Raw genomic sequence first — 15,243 nt, 5'->3', positions numbered from 1 at the left:
ATTACTATTTAAAGTAAGAAATTTATTTTTTTTGTTTCATTTTATCGAGGTATATACAAAGTATTGTAATTTCTTATGAAATAAAAGTAATTATTGTTTTTTGTTAAGACTATGAATTAATTAATATTCTATATTGTTTTTCATTTCATAAGCATATTTTCACAAATTTTGTAGTTTAGAATCCATATTGCTTTTCCAAATTAAGAATCTTGTCTGCTCATATGAAAATATAAATTATTATTCTATTAGCTAATACATAATATTATGTTGCGAGATAGATTTTGTGATTTTCTATTTGTAACTCTATATTACACAATAATTCTCTTTTTTCTTCTATGCTGTAAAAATAGTTTCAGAGTAAATTGAGTTATAATCTAGACATAATATTTTGTTGTAATTTCTCTGATTCTGTACATTTCTGAAATATAAATTTTACTCAATCCTTTATTGTTTTATCACTTTATTCATCTACTTCCGAATCTGTTAGATGTATATCATTCACATTAACTATATTTGGTAGCATATAATTTGCTAGTTTCTCATGATTTTCAATTTTTTCATGTATTTTGATCATTATTTGCTCACTTTTCTTTTGATATTTTTGTATATCCATTTGCAGAGCTTTTAAATATCCCCGTTTAGCTGCTACTGTCTTCTTCAGTCTATTGGCTTTTGATTCATTCTCCTGTGCTAGAGATAGGAGTAATGATTTTTGCTTTCGCAAATTAGCTACATCAAAAGCTTTTAGTTGCCCTTTGATGTCATTATTTTGCGGTCTCCTACAAAAACATAATGTATTTCATGTAAACCAAAATAATACAGTCAACAAATATAGAGATAAAATACATTAAGCAATAAAGCTATAGATAGATGGATAGATAGATGTGTAAGCTCTCTAAAGCATTCATAAGTGACTAGTATTGATAAAGAAATTGTAGGTGTTTGAGGGAAGTCTACAATCTCTAAACAAAATATAAGTTTACAGACCTGTCAACCTATGTTAAAGTACAGCACTACTTTAAGACCTGTTAAATTAGTTTACATTATATATTAATTATTGGATCCATAATTTAATAATAATAAAGCAACATCTCACCAAACAGATTTATTAGGATTGATTTCTGCATATTTTTCCTTCTGCTTTTCTAGGATCTCGAGTTTTTTAGGCATGTTTTCAAATTCCCACATAGAACTTATTTCCTGCTCCATCTCGCTCAGAATATCTTGTTTTAAACAATTGAACATTTGAACCCATTTCACACCTCTAAGTTTTGGCACTGTTTCAAGGAATTCCTCAGTTCTACAACAATTACAAGCAGCAATAATAAAATTACAGGGTTCATTCATCCATTTACAGTGATAGCCTAGTGGAATCTGCTTTCCTATTGGGGAGACCTTATTCAATCCTCTCTCCTCCCATGCATGCACCTCTCAACTTTTGAGAGTTGTGTGCGTTTTTAAAATAAGCAATTAAATATTACTTGCTTGAACGGTGAAGGAAACATCGTTAAATAGTGCCACTATAGGCCTAAATATCAAAACTTACACATAGATGACAACGATATATTGCTCAGTTATTGCACAAAATAAGAATAATCTAAAATACAACATAAATGGGTACTTGCGTTTTTAAAATGAGGCCTTACCTGACGAGGTTTGCTATGTTACTGAACTCTTTTAGTATTCGAAAATTATCAAAAGTAACCACCGAATTGTTCATTGTGGTATCGTTCCTGTTATTGTCCTCTACTTGTTCAGGTTCACCCATGTTGAACAATTTCACTTACAGGCTAAATAATATACTATTTACTTCACTGTTTTATTTGTTTACTTCAATTCAAACCAACGTTAAAATTTGAATGTAAATTTGTAAAACATATAACATAGACAATCTAGACAGTTGACACTTCTGTTTTTATATGTCCGGCTGGTTTTACCACAGAACAATATTACTCCAAGGCCAAGGTTTTACGGCTGTGGGTTTAAAAGATTGGCACTTGTCATGTACGGTCACCACAGACGATAAACCTGATAAATTATTGGCCAACTTGTAGTTTGGGCGTAAATATTACGATTCAGAGAACATCCGAACAGCCTGAAATTAGTTACGTTTAAAATAATATAACGGTCATTATTCAAGTGTGCTATTCCACACTGTTTGTAGGTAATTAACCACTTTTTTTGACTATGCCAAGCAGGTATTTACTTTTCGATGATATCAGTTTATCGCTATTTAAATACAGCCCTCAGGTCTCGTGCAGCCATGCTTTTAGATTGTTTATCATAACTTGACGCGTTCACGGTATGAGTTGCATTTGTAACAATCCCTCAATCAGAACAACTATTGATCAGAAGATGGATTTCTGTCAGTGATTTTGATACCCGAAATTAAATTCACAGTTTTAAAAAAAACATTCTATTACGTGTACAAAAATAATGAAATAGCAATTATTCTGTTCAATGGATTACTCGTTAAAGTTTAGCTAGGCGGCGTGGCATGTTTTAATCCTTATCTTTATAAGTGATACAAGTCCAAAATAATAATATTTTGACTAAGGTCCTAGTTAACATTATAAACTAGATCAATAGACATCCTAGTAACTCTGATATTAAACAGTGAATGTATTATTTTATCAAATATAATGTGGTCGCCTAGAAGAAAATATTAGCCTCCCATACAAATTTTGGTTGTAACTAACGGTCAATGGATATTATAGCTTTCTCAAAAAAATCTACAAGGCTTGTGTTATTCTAACGCACGTATAATATACGATATTTTTCTGACATTGTAATCGATCAAATAGTTCAGACGCGTGCGATCAGTATATATCAAAGATATCAGTAGCGTGCTTTTTTTTATCCGCTTGCTAACAATAATATTACGGAAAGTTTAAAACTTTTTTTTGTTATATTATGAATATTATAAAGCTTGGTCTGACTACTTAACTTTAAGATTATTATTTGATGTTAGTTTACTGAACAAAAAAATTAATGGAGGTCTTTAAGGACGCTATAAACTGGCAATGCCGTACTGCCAAGCATTAGGCCACCAAGGGCACAAATCTAATAATCACTTCATTGAAGTTCATCCCTTATGGGAATTCCCCCCTTAATCTAAATGTTAATCTTAATGTTTAAAGCAATGTTGCGCTACTGTACACGCGCTGGACAAAGTCCCTATGAGTGGAACAGGTATAGCGTATTAACATCCTACCGCTGGATCAGGCATCCCCTCCCATAGGACTGTGATCGTAGACCCATCACGCTACTACAATCCAGGTCTGTGGGCTTTAACGACACTATCACAAGTTAGTAATAATAACCTGGATCGCCGGCCTAACGTTTTAAAGGCACTGATAGAAACCACTAGACAAACGAGGCAGACCAAGGAACCAAAATAGTATCAAGAATTGAAAATGTTTTTTTGTCTTCAAATTACTAAAGTGTATGAGGCAGATCTTCTATTTAGGTATTATGAGTCTCATGCAATTAGGAATTTCTCCCTAAGGTTCAAATAGGGGAAAGTTTATATACAACTAGGACTTCTAGGCCTACTTTTTCTATGCAGGCATAAAGTTACTTATATTATATGTAACTTTATCGAACGTCGCTTATGAAGATCCCATGGGCTCGGGGAGCCGAGGCACTTACAACAGTAGTTAACCCTTTAAGTTAACACGCTTTTAACGAAGGCTGGATTCTTTGTTACTTTAACATAAGTAAAGAGTTTACCTACTGAAAAGCTCACAAACTTCCTTCAATAAACAAAAAATAAAATAACTGTGGGTGTTTTTTATATTTTATTGATTTTTTTTTTGAGTTTTGAAGTACATGTACATAAAAATAATAATTATAATAAAAACAATTTCACTGTAACAAAGTTCATTTCCGCGGCAGTGACTATGTTAATGCAGTCTTTGAGATCTTAAAAAAAAATATAAACCGGAAAAATACTGTAAGTACGCGATGTAAAAATAATTTGTAACATAGTCATTATTGAAACAAATGAACAAATAAAAATAAATGTTTTAATAGGTAGGCATTATAAAAATGTAACTTAACAAGTAGCGGCGATGGCGGGCCCTTTAGAAAGCAGCAGCTGAAAAAAATGTTGTAGTTTAATTTGATAAATTAAAAAAATACTGTCCGTATTATTTTTTGTAGAGTAGTTTAATGTCTAGTTAACGGATATTAAGATAGCCAATTTATTGAAAAGGTATATAATACTTGGTTTATGTAATTGATTAAGGTTTAGGGTGAGAAGTATTTTTTATTATTATGTAATTGATTTTATATTATTATGTAATTGATTAAGGTTTAGAGGAAGAGTATAAATGGTAATGAATTGATAAAATCATTACTTCGCACTACGAAGCTTAGTAATTATCTGTTTTTGAATTCCCTGGTACGTTAATTTTGAATTCACAACGATCTGTTGTGAAATCAAGTTGCATTGTTTTAGAAACAAACGAAAAAATGTTACAGCCTGTTTTTCTTTAGCGGGATAATAATATAAAAGTCAAGGGTTTTATTCTAAAACATCGTGAGAAACATTCTTGCATCGTTTAGGAGGGTTTGACTAAAAACTAACAATGCAACCTTGCAAAAATGTTTACCTATTCCAGAAGATATAGAATACTTTTTTTCAATATGATTGTTAAGGAACTCTACATACAGGTGCAAAGTTTAAATTAAAATATAGCTTCTGTTGTAGCACGTGCTACGAAGTATTAGGAAAGTTGCTTCTCTAGCAATCAAATCTTGTTTCAAGAAATGCCTAGCAAATGCCTTTAAAATAAGCTTAGGTATCTACCTGAACATTGGTAACTCTGTAAATATATTTTATAAAATATACATATGGTTCGGTGTTTTTGAAGCAATCTAACGCTTGTTGTTGAATCAAAAGACACAATTAATATATAAACATATCGAAATTGCGTCAAAAATCGTAATCTTAGCGCACAATAGTTAAACTAATAGCATTTTAATCTGTAACTCCAAATATAAACTACAACTACCTTTTATCAACTTTTTCATCTTTAAAAAGTATTTTACATGGTCAGTTTGCTGGTGGATTAGAATTACTAATCGTCGGGCGCAAGAGAAACTCCTATTCGATTACACGATTAGAAGAAAAGGTATCTAATAGTTAGAGGAGTAAATCGAGTAGAGTTTTAAAAAGTGTAGCAAAATATATGGCGAATAGAAAAAAAAAGATAAATATTGAGTTTATTAAAAAAAGCTTTTACCTAAGTTAATTTTGCCGATAGGAAAAAGATTAATTTCGAATAACGTATGTATGTATGTAACAATTAAAGTACCTATGGCGCCTATAATGTGAATCACGGTATTAAATAAAATGGAAAGTTATGAAACATAAAGGACACATTCTGTTGAAAACAAATGAGTATATATCTACGACAATAGACGCACTATTTGGAAAAAAATAATAAAAAAACAGTTAGTAGCAAATAAATGAAGGGGGAAAATACTTAATACAACATTTTAAACATATTTATGAACTTATGAAGAAAACTCTACTAATGTTTAAAGGTATAGAGCATCTAAAATACAGGCATATAGTTAAGGGTGTATTAACTACAAATTAAGGAAGTTTCGTTAGGTTACAAAATGCATTTTATTGACAGATGAGGTACAATACTCATAACTGTTTACTTTGTAATGCAAATATTATCCTTTTTACCCACTGAAGAGGTACCTGATGCTCTTATTATAGACAACGTATGAAGGGCATTGTCTTGCTCAAATCATCCACTGTTAATCTGTCGTACACCATTAGATCTGCCATGATGAGAGATTCAGGATTAGCATTTTCTTCGATTAGCATAATTAATATTGATTAAGAGCTGCTGAGTCGATGAAAAAGTAGGCCAATTTTACAGCTCGAATATAAAGCATCTTGCGTATATAACAGCAACCCACTAACCTAAAGGCCTGATCGGGTGCTTGTCCCAGAGGAAGGTGCGTTTGACGGGTGAGAGGTATGAGTCGCGGATGTAGGATGGGCTGCGGTCCCACCGAGCCATGGGTCTCAGCTCCGGCCAGTCGTACCAGAAGGGGTCCCGAATGATCGCCGAGTAAGGCAGGGATGGGCTCGGATTCAGAATGTTGGCCCATGGCCTGCGTCGGAGCCCGCTGGCGTTGTATAACGGCGCACCTATATGTCACAATAATTAATGCCTAGACAACAGACACACTTTATTTTTCGTCATCGCTCCCGCACTATAAATAAGCGTTACAGCAATGTTTTGTTACATAAATGAAGCTGCGATACAAATATCACAAGAAATCTACGTTAAATTGTACGTTGTCGCTGATAACAGAAATGGCATGTAATTGCTCTTATAAAACTTGATAATTATTGTGTATGATAAGTCTTGCGATGCTTAATTTGAATTTTTGAAAAACAATAACCAAAGACAATGTACGATTTGTAATGTAATATTAAACAAATAGCTCTAAGAAAGTTCTAGACCACATAAAAGTTTCGAGTTATGCAGAAAAAAACATTGATATATTAATATTTAATATTTTCTGCAAAAAACCAATGAAAATACTTAATGTCACTAGTAAATAGTATCTTCGTAAAAATTTAAAATTAACATGCGGTGCAAAAAAATCAATGTGCAATGATTCATTTTTTTTCATATGTTATTTTTTCAAACAATGGTGATGGAATTAAAAGTGATGGACGTAAAAATGTTGACAATGATTGTGAAGAACTAGTAATGATGCGTTTGACGTGCAATCGCATATCTACAAACGTACACTCAAAATTGAATAACGTAGAAAAGATAATTGTGAATAAAGAATGTCTTGATATCAAATTCACAGGAATCATTTAATTGAAAGAAGGATTTATTTTAAGATAGAACATCTAACTACTTTTATCATTAATGTGGCAAAGTGCTGGAGTGAAGACGGTAAGTAGTTAAAACTTGGATTGATATACTAATCAGTTGTAACAAGAAAGGGTTTGACGAAGACAGGGTGCCTGTTGCCCTTACCATCGGCATCGTATGCGACCTCACAGTCTCGCGGTTGACTTATCCTCGGCTTCACGGGTGTTGGGGACCTCCCTCGAAGTGAGCGGTCAAAATCAGCCCATTTTTCAGCCTCGGCAAAAAATGGATCCTTTTTGAACACGTCCGATATCCTCGCCGGCCAAGCTCCTTCACGGTAATTCTCATAGTCAGTACCACGCAATAAAACCAAGAATTTAAGCGTGGTACTATTCATCTGGATTGTTGCATTTTTATTAAATTCTCATATAGCAGATAGAGTGCAGTGTTCACCGATATGAATATCGTACTTATTAGATGTGTACGTTCCAGTGAGTCTTGCTTCGCTATGTACAAGGCGGCACATGCACATGTCAAATGATATATATGAATGCACGATTTTTTTTTAAATATAGCGTGTTAAAAATATTGAATTCTCAAGAAAGTTAAGATTGTCTTATTTTACATAGACTATAGAAGATGAGAGGAAGGTCACTAATCTACTAAATCAAAACACGGATCGGTCTTTTATATTTTAATACAAAAATATGAATGGGTTAGTATGTTTTTTGTACTATTTATAAAGTACGTAACAATACAATTACAAATTATTAAAGGCCTACTTTTAGTTGTGGGTATGTATGCGTTGATTAACAATGATTTTTTAATTATCAATTCGTGTTTAAATCGTATTGTCGTACATTTTATATACAAAAATGAGTTCATTATAGAAAAACAGAAGTAAATAAAAACTGATATACTAATTTAACAAACAAATTATTCAAAGGTCTTAAACTCTAAAAGTTTTTTTTCTCCAATTTGAATTTGCATAGATCATGTTAATTTAAATCATCTTAATATCATTAGATAACGATAATCTCTCAAGCTTTTAAAATTCAATATAAATTGAATCTAACAGAGAGTGATGTTCCATTTGCAATAATCTGTATCCACGTGATTCACCTTAGAACGGAATAATCCCATTTACATGTAAAAGGTGTGATACCTAAGTAATAAACCATCCACAAAACAATTGGAATCATTCATTATCCAGTTCATTACGTAGATCAGCTTACCAACCGAGGTTCGCCCATTCGCAACTTACAAAAACAATCAGTCTTTTTGAGACACATTAAAAGACCAAATGGCAGGTACTTCAATCATGTCAATTTTAATAGACGTAACCTCAAAGCGAGATTATTTCGAGCGAAATTCGAATGGACCAATCTTGGCAGCTCTTAATCTAGCTTATTTATACTCTGTTACTAATAGTTTTTAGAATTTACCTGTTCCCCAGTGAGGTTTGGAGTCGGGTTCATATTCGATGCCTTTAAGGCTCTTAGGTGAGAGAGGGTCGATAATGGGAGCGGTCAGGTCGGTGATTGGGTATGCACGGTCCTTCAAGTACAGTCCGTAGCGAGAGGGGTACAGACGGTCGATGGCAGACAGTCTGTCAAGATGGTCCTGCCAAGCCTTGTGAGCGTCGAAGGGGTCAGTGGTTCTCCTCAGACGCCTCGGTACATGGTAAACTGTTAGAAGAAACGGTTTCACGTTAACAAAACATGTGGCACAGAATTAACAAAATATATCGATACTTTCATTTATATATAAAACTATAAATAAAGATAGAATGACTGATCCAATTCTTGTTAAATAAAACATATTTAGATAAGTTCTGAAATTATGTCAATAAAACAGTCGTTAATTAAAAAGAAGAATTTATAGACAAAATTAAGATATCTTTGCGTTTGTTCATCGTATACGCGCTGGAGTGATAGACAGAAAAACAGATAGATAGGAAGACTTACATGTCAAAAGAAACTGTAATGGTTTCTTAACTTACTACGGAATATCATAAATCGCTAAGTTGTACTAGTTAAGTAAATTAATAAAATTAATTTCAAAGTATAAACAACAAGTTTACATTATCAAAGAAAATAATTTTATGCGTTAATTCTATTCTTTAAGAAGCACTTGGATGAAAGTTATTTAAAAAAGAATTATTATTCATAAATTTTATTAGTAAAATTTTAATAAACATCAAAAGCTTTTATCAACGCTAACATGTAGAGGAAAAAAAGTTATTATGTAGAATAAGAACTCACCTCTTTTCACGCAAGACTTGGTTATGCGATGATAAACTCTATAATATTATACTTATATAAGGCAAAAGGGACATTTCATCATAAAATAAAATAATGTGTCACCTGAGAAATGCTTGAAGATTTAACATGAATGTCGAAAGCATTTATGATATTTATAAATGTGAACAGTTGTTATGAGTGAGAGGTTACTTTGAATGAATAATGCATGCAATAATGAAATATGAATTGGGCAAAACTAGCAAGCAAACATTTAATGCTAAACAAAATACAAAAGCAAGACTGTATACAATTGATGTGGAAAAATATTTTACTGAAGTCATTATTTGTTTGTTTTGTACACTATAAGTAATATTGTGTGTGGGATAAATATCCCAATCATTATATTAGCTCTTGAAATAAAAAATAATAAAATCTGATGCGACAAAGTTAAATCATAGAAAAATGATTGAATATACCTACGTTACACTCATAAAATTAAAACAAGAAAAATAAGATCACAATATTGAATCGCCTGTTTGTGATGGTGTAGTGCAATAATGTAATGTCGATCATGAATTAAATCTCCTAGCTTTAAACAGGCTCCACGACTATGTAAATGCTTAAGCTTTATTAAAAATGTATACAAACGTAAGTAACATTTCAAATTTACATCTAATTAAGAATAATGATCATTTACAAGAGATGTTTGAATGTTGTAATATTACAAACGGCAAATACAGAGATTTTCCTTTGTTCATTATTTATATTATGTTCTTCGATGACATCAGTATTATTGTACAAATATGTCCAAAGCAAGTTTAAGTTTTTTTTTATAGATCATTTTAAATCGCCCCGGCTCTTGCTGAAACAATTAAAATAAAAAATGCCAATATTTACATCCATGCATTGTTTTAGTGTACCTACCACATTGGTCCTAAAGCTTAGAATACTTTTAGAAATTAAAAGCATAAAATAACAATTGCATTAATTGAATAAATAAAACGATTACTTAAATACATGATATTAAATAAAATATCTGACAAAAAGCCAATACATCTAAGGCAAACGGTAATATTATATTATAGATGATTATTTTTAAAGATAACATAGATAGTGAGCAAGTAGATATATATTATACACGTTTTTGCCAAAGCAAAGATGTGTTATGTGGTGTGAAGACAATTATCGTCAACGAATTTAAAATTAGCACAAGCTTTCAATAATCTATAAATTTTATTGCATTTGCAATTAAATCCGTTGACGACTTGGCAAAGAGATAGAAGTGTAATACTAACTTGGCCTGTACTGTTCGATGGAGCGAGGGTAGTTGTGGGCATAGATGGGGCGAGGGGAGTAGCCGTATGTTTCACGGTGGACTGGCAAGTAGCGGTATCCGGGAACTGTGATCCTCTCAGCAGCGCCGATGGGGTCATCGTAGATAGATTTGCTGTATGGGTAGGTGGACAAAAGCTCCGGGAATACACTGCGACGTGATGGCCTGTACCTTTCCTCGGCTCTGATATCTTCCGATCCTATTTAAAAGATTACATATTTAACCCATTATAATTACATATTTAACTGAAACCACGGAAAAGGTATCGTAGTTTATTAAATTCAATCTATTTCATTTTAGAGTGATAAGTTGAATTTCAGTATATCTTAATTCAGCCGGCACTAACTGAAAGACGACTGAAAAACGAGAAAATGAATCTATCCTACATTGACTACATTAAAAACAATTGTTTTCAAACGTGTAGTTTGAAAACAATTGTTTTTACCTGTCTGTAATTGTCCTACCTTAATTGAAATAGGTAAGGTACATGTTGTTTGGATGTGTATCTGCTTTTTCGCCTAACCTAGTGGTATTCAATTGGAAGAGAAATTAAATGTATTACCTTTCAGAGAACGCACGAAGGATTGCCAAAATCTGGCTTTCTTCGATGGCGACTCATTTCTGCCAATCATTTCTAAATGATTTTTAAACATTTTGGTGGTTTATGTCGAGCTCGTTTTCTGCAAAAAATAAAAATAACGTTTTTAATGTGCTTTGAGGCCGGGACGTGTTAATGTATGTTCCAAAGCCAGTGCCTTAAGAAGATTATATTTAGTAAATATACTAAGTAAATTTAAAGTCGACCTGATATGACTAGTAGCTTTAACATTGACCAATATTTGATAAGATCTTATTTGCTCGATGTCTGATTATTAATTGACCATTAGAGTCGCAAGTTCTGCACTACTCATTTTTGTTTAAAAAGAGTCCCACAATGAGCGCTGCGGTAGATGTGTTGATGCATTACTTAAAAACAAAGGAAATGAGTCCATTTTACTCTTAGTTTACTACAATTAGTACGTTCCTAATAGAAGGTCAGTTTCTACTTTCGATACTCTGTAACGTCAGAGTAAACTGGAATTTATTAAGATAGACTGAAAGCTCAAATTCATCAGCATCCCTACAGCAAGCTCTTGTAACAAAGAACAGGATTACAGTATTCGTAAAACATGTAACCTTAGGTCCATTTTGCTTTAATGGTACAAACATTTTCTACTGGGAAACGACTTCACTATTACGAGTTTAAGTTTTATCCCAAGCGTACTAGTGACTCGTGACATAATGAATACAATAGCGCACACGTTCCTCGTAAATAGAGCAATGACGTTTGTAGCGTTACTCGTTCGCCGTGCCACAAATAGCCGTCTCTGTGGCTGCTCTGGTTCGAATGGCCCATGGACTTGGCCGACAGCCAACCTAACGAGCGTGAAGAGTAACTCGAAAACGACCGTTTTTACCAATGTTTGATCATCGCTTAGCTATTTTAGAGTTTGTCACGACCTTGTTGTGGAGTTCGACGTGGATAAGTCAGCGGCCTGTTGCAGACTCTATTTATGTAACTTCTGGTGTTAAGTACAACATCAAAAAGTGCTTAAGGTTTTGCATTAGTTTTGAACCAACGCTTGGTACAAAGCTGTAGTCGTAGTTGTATGACTAAGATTAAAGTTTATTGTTAAATAGTTAAGAAAATTGTATGCGTCAAGCATATGTCTACACGTAAAACAGAGCCAAGGTAGTTGAGGTAATTAATTCAATCTCAAGTCTAAACTATCCACCTACGTTTACTTTGATTATTTACGGGTTGCTATCAAGTGCGATGGAAAATCGGAGGCATTTGCGTCATACTTTATATTTAGATAGCCAGTAGAGCCATTCATCAAAACTTCGATCGTACTCAGATCGACGTTTCGACAAACAGATGAGATGATCATTATTCAACATTTCATGTCTTCGAATTATTAAATGCATCTGCTGCCTCGTTAATTAACTATACACGTAGGTACGCATAGTAATAAAGATACGGTTATGTAAAAATAACCTTGAATGTCCAAATCGTTATTTCTATCCTATCTTTCTTTATACCTATACCTTTTCAAAATTCTACCGCGGGCGTCTTTCTACGCATTTCTTCTACGCATTACCCAATAATCGAACCTACGAAAAAATTGGGGGTGTGGCCGCAGGCGACAAATAATTTCTTACTTGTACAAAAGTACAGGTCTTTACGCCCAAACTTTTTCAAATCAAAACAGTAGTTTTTGAGAAAAGTGCTCGAGATGAAAAATGTTTCCATAAATGTTCATTTGGGTTTTAATACAAGAATTTAGGGTAGATACGTAATTTTTTTAATGCCCTCTACGAATTACATCCCTTGCAAAAAAAACCGTGACAGTACTTTTCGAGTTATAAAAAAGAAAAATGTCAATGTCAATTTTCAATTCACGTTTGGAAATAATTTGCATTATTAATCAAGTCGTGTAGAAAGAAAAACGGAAAGTGATAACTTAGTTTCCAAATCAGAGTGCCATTATAGAGTAGGTACTTTGATAGAGTTTTAAATTAAATAATCATTATTTATGGTTTATAGTAGTAGGATAGTAAATAATGTTAATTTTTATGCCTTAAAACTTATAGTTTAATGTTTTTTTTTTTTTTTATTCAATATTCAATTGAAAATATATTTTATTAAAAACATTTCATCTTAGAACTCATAAAAAAATATAAAAAAATGCCTACTCTGTTTATACATTAATTCATAAATGAATAAAATCAGTTTTCAATAATAAATAAGTTAAGTTATTAAATAGTAGAGAATGTTTCCAGTGCCAAATAAAGCATTGATATTAAATTAATATTTCAAAATGTTAAAAGTGCAAAATTCTCGTCTTATTTTTAGTATAAAATATTTTATCAAGGTATTTTTAATTAATTTAAGTAAAATAATCATATTATTAGTTAATATGATTATTTTATTGAAATTGTTTTACAAATCACAAATTTTAATTGTTAAGAACTTTCAATTTTAAATTGAATATTGTATGTAAAATAGTAAAGAGAGTATCTAGTTAGTTAGATAGCCTATTAATGAAAAATACTAAGCAATTAATAATAATTAATATATCCAAGAAAATGTTTATATAAAACAAAATATTTTTGTTGCTCAAATAAGCTGGACCTAAATAAAAAAAAAATGTAAGGTCAAGACCGAAGGCCAATGTCAGATTTATTTTTCTAATTTGCCTTTTTCTGTGACCTGTTTAATAAGTATGCATTAGTCATAGACGATGTAAATGCCAAGTAACCGTACCTGGCTGCGTGCGCTCCGCGATGAAAGATAGATTATCCGAAAAAATGTATTATGAAACGGATACAAAAATACTTGAGGGTGCGTCGATTTGCCGAGATTGCAAATTTGGCTTGGGTGAGAGCCGCCCAAAATAGATTAGGCGCGCGCTCGGATCAAATTCACAACATTCCCGATGCTACAGACCATCGCTTCGCGTCGCATCACGCAACAGGTGGACCGACACCTTAGACACAATGCATATTTGTATTATAATTTATGACTCCAAATATACGCCCATAGAGTTGACTGCACTACGTACAAAGTATAAAAAAAAACTACTCAACATTTTGATAACCAATTATAAATGAATAAAATAACAAACACCTTTTACTAGAAACAATCTTAAACTTTATTTATTTAATTTAAAAATTATTTGAATTTAAGTTTTTTTATTTAGTTCAAAATAAATCTTTACAACCACTTATAGGATAGGAATTTTAAAATCGTAATGTGATAACAGAAATAAATTGCTCATTTCATCGCTAAAAACATTAGGTAACTTACGTGCTGTAGAGGCAAAGTTACCCTGTCAATGATGTAGTGGACCGTATAATCACCCACGAAACGAACAAGGGAAGAGAGAGACAATATGTAAACATCCGAAGCTAGACAGAGACGGCTACACTTCAGACCACAAGATTTCTTTTTGTTTCTCGTATACACTTTCGCCGCATTAACAATACAATATATGTGAAAACTAGAACCACTTATCTTACCGATTAATATATTGATCGTTAAATGTTAGGTGCTGTGTGTCTGACGAGCCGACGTCGAGTGTCGGACCTGGACGGGCGCGCACTGAGGGCGCGCAGCGGCGCCCAGCCGCCCGTCCAATCCGCCCCCGCTGCCGCCCAGTCAACATTTCACTTTTCAGTTTCAGTCACAACTACCTCATTCACACACTCATTTTAATATACAAAACATAATTCTTTAACTTTCTGCCACTAAGTAAATCAATGCTTTCTGCTAAACTATTGACCATGTCGTTTTATGAAAACACATTAGTTTTATGCCTCGGTAAAATTCAAGAACATATTGTTTTGGTTGCTTTGAATGAAAGTAAAACCATAGTATAAGTATTTGTAGTAATCTCTTTGGATATTGTTAAAATTATTTATGGCTAATTATTAAATGATTTGATAACCTATCTGAGGTATAAATTACCTATAACAATAACAGTTAAACTTCAATTTATTTCCTCAGTTAGGGTCTACTAGGCGAATGAAAAATTGTGTATGTTATTATGTATGTATGACAGACTAACTATAGCTTTCTTATTATTAAAGTAAGCAATTTAAAAAACAAATGATGAAAATTGGAAATGTTATAGTAGAAGATAAAAACTCAGAAACCAATTTTTTACCGTATGACAAAGGAAGAAAGAGTGTTGTTTATGTTGTATTTACATATTACAAATATCAAATTCTTTCACTGCTTCATAAAAACTTTACAGATTAA

At 32.5% G+C, this 15,243-nt stretch overlaps 2 protein-coding genes across 9 annotated transcripts; both read right to left on the bottom strand.

Moving 5' to 3' along the window:
• Positions 1-163: 163 nt before the first annotated feature.
• LOC120631433 lies at positions 164-1,900 on the bottom strand. The gene is made up of 3 exons (XM_039901013.1): positions 1,647-1,900; positions 1,097-1,300; positions 164-779 (listed from the first exon to the last, which is right to left on the bottom strand). The coding sequence occupies exons 1-3, from the start codon at positions 1,766-1,768 to the stop codon at positions 461-463; spliced, it is 645 nt and encodes a 214-aa protein (XP_039756947.1). The 5' UTR covers positions 1,769-1,900; the 3' UTR covers positions 164-460.
• Positions 1,901-3,851: 1,951 nt separating this feature from the next.
• LOC120631401 lies at positions 3,852-14,639 on the bottom strand. 8 transcript variants are annotated; one of them, XM_039900961.1, is made up of 8 exons: positions 14,290-14,416; positions 11,002-11,119; positions 10,402-10,638; positions 8,309-8,551; positions 7,029-7,193; positions 5,948-6,178; positions 5,720-5,802; positions 3,852-4,099 (listed from the first exon to the last, which is right to left on the bottom strand). In XM_039900961.1, the coding sequence occupies exons 2-7, from the start codon at positions 11,090-11,092 to the stop codon at positions 5,732-5,734; spliced, it is 1,038 nt and encodes a 345-aa protein (XP_039756895.1). In that variant the 5' UTR covers positions 11,093-11,119; positions 14,290-14,416; the 3' UTR covers positions 3,852-4,099; positions 5,720-5,731. The 8 variants fall into 8 exon arrangements, with proteins under 8 accessions (XP_039756895.1, XP_039756897.1, XP_039756896.1 ...); XM_039900963.1 differs by lacking the exon at positions 14,290-14,416 and adding an exon at positions 13,747-13,777; XM_039900962.1 differs by lacking the exon at positions 14,290-14,416 and adding an exon at positions 11,647-11,729.
• Positions 14,640-15,243: the final 604 nt, after the last annotated feature.

The sequence above is a fragment of the Pararge aegeria genome, chromosome 18, assembly GCF_905163445.1.
Source record: "Pararge aegeria chromosome 18, ilParAegt1.1, whole genome shotgun sequence".
Taxonomy (NCBI): Eukaryota; Metazoa; Arthropoda; class Insecta; order Lepidoptera; family Nymphalidae; genus Pararge; species Pararge aegeria.
The sequence above is the reverse complement of the archived record's forward strand: the minus strand, read 5'-3'. Positions and strand labels throughout refer to the sequence as shown.

Coding starts and splice junctions, on each gene's coding strand:
- LOC120631433 (XM_039901013.1), bottom strand. CDS start 1,768: ATGGGTGAACCTGAACAAGTAGAGGACAATAACAGGAACGATACCACA. Junction 1,301..1,646: donor AACATAGCAAACCTCGTCAG/GTAAGGCCTCAT, acceptor TAATTGTTGTAG/AACTGAGGAATTCCTTGAAA. Junction 780..1,096: donor AATCCTAATAAATCTGTTTG/GTGAGATGTTGC, acceptor ATGTTTTTGTAG/GAGACCGCAAAATAATGACA.
- LOC120631401 (XM_039900960.1), bottom strand. CDS start 11,092: ATGTTTAAAAATCATTTAGAAATGATTGGCAGAAATGAGTCGCCATCG. Junction 8,552..10,401: donor CATCGAACAGTACAGGCCAA/GTTAGTATTACA, acceptor TTCTTCTAACAG/TTTACCATGTACCGAGGCGT. Junction 5,803..5,947: donor GCACCCGATCAGGCCTTTAG/GTTAGTGGGTTG, acceptor TCATCATGGCAG/ATCTAATGGTGTACGACAGA.